The 7,488-nt window shown below is 39.6% G+C and overlaps 1 protein-coding gene across 2 annotated transcripts; it reads right to left on the minus strand.

Annotated features, from left to right (window-relative positions):
* Nucleotides 1-277: 277 nt before the first annotated feature.
* On the minus strand, nucleotides 278-1,998 carry LOC145070750 (UPF0481 protein At3g47200-like). Of its 2 annotated transcripts, none has more exons than XM_079017708.1 (2): nucleotides 1,915-1,998; nucleotides 278-1,847 (listed from the first exon to the last, which is right to left on the minus strand). In XM_079017708.1, exon 2 carries the CDS (start codon nucleotides 1,805-1,807, stop codon nucleotides 485-487), a length of 1,323 nt encoding a protein of 440 aa, XP_078873834.1. In that variant the 5' UTR covers nucleotides 1,808-1,847; nucleotides 1,915-1,998; the 3' UTR covers nucleotides 278-484. The 2 variants fall into 2 exon arrangements, with proteins under 2 accessions (XP_078873834.1, XP_078873835.1); XM_079017709.1 differs by having other exon boundaries at nucleotides 1,911-1,984.
* Between the last annotated feature and the right edge of the window lie 5,490 nt (nucleotides 1,999-7,488).

Here is a 7,488-nt window from a genome sequence, read left to right on the forward strand (position 1 = left end):
GTCCCATTGACTTTTTGTTCCACCTTTGCCAAACGGCATACCGAATAATATTGTTATTGTCCAGTTCTATTCTGTTTTGCATACCAAATGCTATCTTAGTGACACAATTAACCAAATCCGTGACAACCCTCTTTCCAAAAAGCGTGGCCATAGGTCATTTTTGTAGTAGTATTGCCAATATACAAATTGTAAAAATAATTGTCTTAACACTTAACAAGTGTGAATGAAATTTCTAAGGCGATGGGACGATGCTACTTTTGAGATACAACAAATTAAGTGGATTGTAGTAAGGAAACTAAAGAACTTTGGCAACGAAAATCTCTATTCACACACATATTCAGGTACCTCGCATGCCTTTTTGAGTAACAAAATTTAATTGAAGGAGAACAACTTGGCAGTAACTTGCTACATTCGGTATAAAAACAACTAAAACAAGGAATCTGTAACAATTAACATCAATAAAAATTTTCAAAATTCAACTAAATCACTTAACAGTATATATGGTTTGGAGTAACGTTAGGACAAACAGGATCACAGCAGCAATGACTGTCAACGTTTTCCACGTAGTACTTCTAAAAAGTCTTCGGAGTGAAATTAATATGCTAGGCCAGAAACGATTGCAATATTCATCCAGCTTTGTCCATTCCTCAGAGTAATAAAAATCTCGAAGGACAACACCATTGCAAATATTGTTGAAGAGATTTGTGACATCTTCAATGGCTCCTAAGTTGTGTTGAAGGACTTTTGACCTCACAAGCAACGAAACATCATCTTTAGTATCAATAAGCCTGTCCATGAGAAAGGCGAAAGAGGTAACATAATGACGACTTAATGGGTAGCATTGCTCATAGGCAATGAGATTCCTCAAGAACGATGGAGTGGAGTCCTTGATACACAATACTGGAATTCTGAAACAGGTTTCACGAACAACTAGAGAACCCGACCCGGGAACAAGAGATGATTGTTTAAATTTCACTGCAAGTAGCGAATCTTCATCTTTGTGTGCCTTGAATGTAACTCCAGCTCCAGCGATTTCAGTCGCAGAGTATGAGATATTTGGGACTCGGCCTCGCTTGTTAGCTCTTGGCCTGTAGCAGCTTTGGAGAAGCCCGAGGATATGGCAATGCTCTACTGGTCCCTCAATTGTGGTAAGCTCGCTATTATTTATGATATTCATATCTTTGAAGAAATAGAAGACAAGGTCAGTTAACGAAATTGACTTCAAGATCCGTTTCACAGTTATGCTGAACAATATTTCAAGAATAAAGAATGGCATTTGATTCTCTAGTAGCAGCAAGTCGTGTTTAACGTCATGTATCACCAGAATATTGTCAAAAATTGGATCCCCCTCTCCAATTCCATATTCGAACCTGTAGAGAAGCTCAAGTATGAAGCAACCATCAATAACCATCATTTCAGCGAACTTGAAATTTTCATAATTTGTAAAACTCGGTGCATAGCAAGCTCTTGCACGAGTTAGAAGCCCAAGAACTGCTTGTACACAGTTATATGTTATTTGCTCTATATCCTTCTTTGTGGATTCCACAGTTCGACAAAATAATCGATACATGTAAGTCACTTTATGTTCCTCCATAGCTTTAAGATGTTGGTCCTCTTTGTGAAGAGGGCCGATTGAGGTGATTCGAGGTGTGTATGCAGTTGGGTTGAGATTTCGAAGTGTATCGGGAACCATACATATTGTGACATTAGATTGCTTGGAATGATTCGTTCTTGCTGATTCACCTTCTATCAGTTTACTGATGGATTCGTGAACCTTCTTTCCATAGTCGTCGTCTTCTGTTCCCATAATGAATCCTGTTGCTAACAGACGACTTCTTCAGGTATATCTACAAGAATTGATCACAATAAATCTGGTTAGTGTTAGATGTTTGCAACAATGAATAATCAACTTACTTGGCACGTTCAAGGTAGGTCCGGTGTTAATGTTCTGGCTTCAAATTATTGACATAGTATACGGTAGCAGTTGGCTATACTATATCATGAAGATTTAGTTGAATAAATAATTAGGTAGTGTGTGAACAAAGTCGAAGTCTATGTGTTCACATTATTATTCATGTAGTACTTTAGAGCAAAATTGATTAATTTTTTTAATGCCTAGATCAAAGATGATGACACAAATGTAATTATCAACTATTTAAATGGTAATGTTGACTTTTTTAAATAAATGAGTAGGGTAGTTATGGTATAAGAAATTAAAATACCCATTAACTAGTAAAACAATTTAGCAACATCTCTCTCTCTCTCTCTCTCTCTCTCTCTCTCTCTCTCTCTCTCTCTCTCTCTCTCTCTCTCTCTCTCTCTCTCTCTCTCTCTCTCTCTCTCTCTCTCTCTCTCTCTCTCTCTCTCTCTCTCTCTCTCTCTCAACAACCGTCATATCAATCAACGGATCTGTAATTGTAACACCCGGACTTTTGAGGTATTCAATTCAATTTAATTGAATTAAGTTTTGGGTTGTACAACGTGGTGGAGGCACACCACAACATCGCATATCAAGAATGCCCGTAGACTTTAATTACGTCGCTACGACGTGGTAGTATTTCTGCCATGACGTGGCAGCCGTCTGAGGACAATAACCCCAAATTTCCGAATTTTAAGCCATATTTAAGAAATGTGTGAGCTAGACTTTACTCACCCTCAACCTCCAATACTCTCTTTTCAAACCGTAATCCATTCTAACATTCTTGATTCCATTTTTGAAGAAACTTGTGGTGTTTTTGGCCTTTTCAAGGAGAAGGAAGCCCATTTGGTGCGTTAGTTCACCTTGGAAGCATCATCTTCATCTTCTAGCATATCTTCTAGACCTTTGTAAGTGTCCAAGACTCAGTCTTTATATTGTTAGGTAGCTAGATTTGCAGATTTGTCCCATGTTCATCATGTCTTGGTGGGCTGGGGTGGTGAGATCTCATAAAATTTGCAATTTTATGAATCTTTGAGACATTTGGGGTATTTGATTCTTGGGATTTGAACGATAAGTGGGTATTGTAGCCATGCATGAGGTTTTGTTCATAAACCCTTATTTTGACCTAATATTAAGTGAAGACATGCTTTAGCCATGCATCTCTGTAAAGTACGGACTTTTATATTAGTTTTTGTAACGTGCCAAAAATTATTAGGTAAAAATTTCATTTTTAAATCAACACATAAGCACCATTTATTCTTATTAACCATTCAAAAGTATATTAGAGTGAAAATAGTTATTTGAATACAATCCCAAAAACATAAAGTGTAAAAACAAAGGTGGATGTGCTGCGATCAAACTGGGCCCTTCCATTTTGAACTGGAAATACCTTAAACTATAATAATAAAATGTAAGCAAAAAGCATAGTGAGTACCCCAAAATACCACATGCCATTCATATCCTTGGGCCTAGCCCTCTCATTGGGCCCAACCCACAATAATAGGCCTAACCCTTCCTAACCAATGAGCCCAACACAATCTACAATGCAAGAGTCATAGAGACAACTAACATCCTATGTACCATACATCCAGCCTAGCTCTTCCTGATCGATGGGCCCAACCTAACATATAAATGGTCCTAGCCCAACATATTAATAGGCCTAGCCCTTCATACAATGGGTATAGCCCAACGTACCATGCAATAATCACAAAGACAACTAGCATAATGGATACTAGTAGATCAACATTGGTGCCTGCGACCCACGAGTATAGTGAGGAGATTTACCTCAATTCGAGATAACCGAAACACTCACGTTGTTGGTACCAGGATCCTCACACTAAACACAACCAAACCATCCCTAATCAATAAGTAACATAATTTCCCAAAATCCAAGGTCCAATTCATTTTGTGTCATTCCAATAAGTAAAAGATTATTTTACGCTTCCCATACTTAACCCAATAACTCATGGCCCAACTCCAATAAGATACGAGGCCCACAAGGCTCAAGACGAGACTCTTATGAGTACATCCTGCGTTCCAAACTCGTACACTCCGATTACTGCTAGCTGATGCCTAATTTACAACTCGTGACAACGAGGAAATGGGGAAACCATGCATTACGCTGAGCATACGCATATGTACGCCAATCGTACCCCCTTGGTGACCATTTCTCATTTTTAGGATTTAATGCGTAAGACCAAAACGTCCAAAAATCATATCTAATCTCTAAGAGATGTCATAAGTCATAAAGTTCATGACTTTATAACTTTACATGGCTTAATGGGGTCCAAACCAAGGCCCTTGTCTCAAACTTCATCTAAAGACCACAAATTCATGCATGAAATGTTTATACTCATCAAGATCCAAATTTTATGACTGAATAACCTGAAAAAGGGCCAAATATGAGGCTCAAAGGTTTTGGAGTAACTTCTATTCACAAGAATCACAATCATGGGAGTAAAACATGATAAATCACAACCCAAACTAGATCTACATGAGAAAGCCATCAAGATTAAAACTTTATACCTCCAGAAGCTAGATCAAGAAGAAAAAGGCCTAGATCTCTAAGCTCCAAGACAACCAACTCTTCTCCAAGGAGTTATTTTTCTTCCAAAGGCACCAAAAACCCACCAAAATCACTTCAAGGCTCCAAATCCTTCTAAATGTTGGCTAGGGTTTCGAATTTAGGGTTAGAAGGGATGGAGGCTAAAGATAAAGAGGGCTGGAAATTAGTTAAGGCCTTTAAATATGGTCCCAAGACCTAAAATTAGGTTTTGCATCTGATTCGAGTATGCCTTATACGCCCAACATACTTGGCTTAGTCCAGGTACACCCAATTTACTCAAAGGCACTCCGCGATCATCCCAGCCTAGTACGCCCGAAGGACGCCCAACATACTCGGCTTAGCCCAATAATCCGAATGCCATAACCTCTTCATTCTAATTCTGGGTTCAATGATCCTTATATCCACAGATAGGTAATGAGAAGCCCTACACTCCTATCAATTCTCATTCTCCTTAAAACCTTCCGAACTTAAATCCTGAATTCATGAATGGCATGAAGCATCACTATTACCATTATACCCTTGGGCTCCGAAGCACATACCGAACACTACGTACCCATAAGATACATTACCCACATCCAAATGGGTCTAAACCTCTCTTTCCCCAAAGCCTATAGCCGTAACATAGTTGATCTTCGGGTAATGGCCCCTAATTATGAAACAAATCGAAACAGGGTTTTACAACTCTCCCCCACTTAAATTAGATTTTGTCCTCGAAATAACTCCTTGCTACCTTCCAGGAAATCAGACGAGCCGACTAATTCTTCTCGATCCCCACTTTGTCCACAAGGTTGATGCATGCACATGAAGACTTCCAATGTTACCATCAAAACCCAATCATAGTAGGACCCATATGCCGTGATGGAGATCAAATTGTCAATCCACTAACTTTTATAATACGGAGAAACCAGCACTTACCCTACTATAAGTTCGAAATACCTAAAACTATACCAGACCTCCACACAAGCAGAACCATTCTGAAACACAATCACTAGGACCTCTATCTACAATCTGAACGGAATAACATCCTTTTGATCCTTAATTATCCAACTGATACCATTCACAGGCAGAATCTTTGACCATACCTTGTTGATGATAAGATATTTCATATAAACAAAGACGAATCCCAATGCGAGTCTCATCCATTTGTCTACTCGGAACATAACTCACATCCTGAAATCCAAGAATTTCACTTGCATTCTATCTAAAATCTTCCAATTCAACAGTGAACTTCCACTGAATGGAGATATAAAATCCTAAATCAACTGCGGATATTGACAGCCTCACACCTGGTTCCACTACAAGGCTTCGCCTAAAAGTCTAACCGATAAGGGCTAGTCTAGCCTATCCGCCCCATTGATGCCAACCACTGAGCACAAACTCATCCCACTCTACACGTGATCCAATACCTTGCTCAAGCCAATATCCTACCGGGTCTCTCCCACTCTATCACAACCAAACAATCATCACCCAATCTGCACAGTCGAACGATCCTCGCCCATGGGTCTCACCCAATCGAGTGATGTACATGCCTAGTATCGCCTTAGATCCAACGATCCTCATACCAAACAAAGAGCAGTCATCCAATAATACTGTATGCCTCCACCTATGCATGTACTGATCCTCCTTCAGCCCAACGACCATTCCTATAATGGCCTACCTCATTCTGGTGAATGCAATGAGTACATCATGGACATACAACATTTCCCCGACAACCTATCATCGTTGTGTGTGATACTACTACCCAGTAGTCTTACAACACTCCCACATCAGCCATTGTAACAACCCTATATTTTTCCAAAACCAATGTAACACTCAAAAGTCAAATACAATGAAAACTATTTGGAATCAACGAAATTAACCTAAAAAATGAAGTGTTCAAATATCTAAATTAGGATACATCAAATGTTAGATATCGTGCCAAGGTTTCCAAAAACATAAAGAACATTCGAAACCGGGTTATATTGAAGAAACTATAACTACTTAAATATTCACATCACACCCGGTAAAACACTATTTAACATAAAAAGTGAAATTAAAATAAAATGCATTCTAGCCTTAAGTATCTACACAAAAGTTGTAGAGTTCGTTAAATTGTAAGCGTACATAATAAGATCGCTCAAATTGGACCTCGTATGAAGAAGTTACGAATTTTCTAAGTTTCGTAACAATAGTAGAGGGCTAAAAACTCGAATTAAAGATCGAGCGATATTTAGCTAACGCAACCTAAATGAAAGTTGAAGGTCTCCACTATAGGAGTAAAATGATAAAAAGACAAACGAAAACCGACGTCGGATAAAGAAACTATGAATTTTTATCGGACTTTAGCAGTCCCGGCCTATTAAAAACATAGTATTAAAAATAAAGTCATAACTAGCCGACGGAGTCTAAATGAAAGTTGTAGATCATAATCTCACCTACGCGTGGATATAAAGAACGCAAAAAACAGAGCCCGTACGCGAAAGTTACGGAATTTAGAAGATGGAAGCCAGGATTACGCCCAACGTAATGTAGGAGTACGCCCAGCGTACTCAGGTGCAGGGTCGAGTCCCATCGGCTGCAGCTCTATGCCTAGCTAGACTCGAGTCATAAGCCATGACACAAAGTTACGCCCAACATAACCGAAGTACGCCCAGCGGAACGCGTACGCCCATCATACTCCGGTGGTACGCCCAGCGTACTCGCCTTTCCAGCCCTATAAATAGAAGGCATAAGATCCGGATTTTTGGCACACATTCTCAAACTCACACTCATTCTCACACATTTGCAAGCACCAGAAGCCGTCCCGACACCCTCGATTTCCGCACCCGAGCCCCGAAGAAGGTTTTACGTCACCGAGATCCCCGAGAAGCTCGGAGATGCAGCTTTCCACGGTTGAAGTTCTGCTCGACTTTAGACCCCCTCTCTCTCTCTCTCTCCAAACCAAACAAGTGAGTTCTTACCCCTACTTTTCAAGTATTTTCATGTTTTAGGGGGGGGGGGAATACAAGTACAATACAAGAAAACA

This window comes from Lactuca serriola, chromosome 8 (assembly GCF_051521515.1).
Source record: "Lactuca serriola cultivar US96UC23 chromosome 8, Lser_US96UC23_V15, whole genome shotgun sequence".
Classification (NCBI taxonomy): Eukaryota; Viridiplantae; Streptophyta; class Magnoliopsida; order Asterales; family Asteraceae; genus Lactuca; species Lactuca serriola.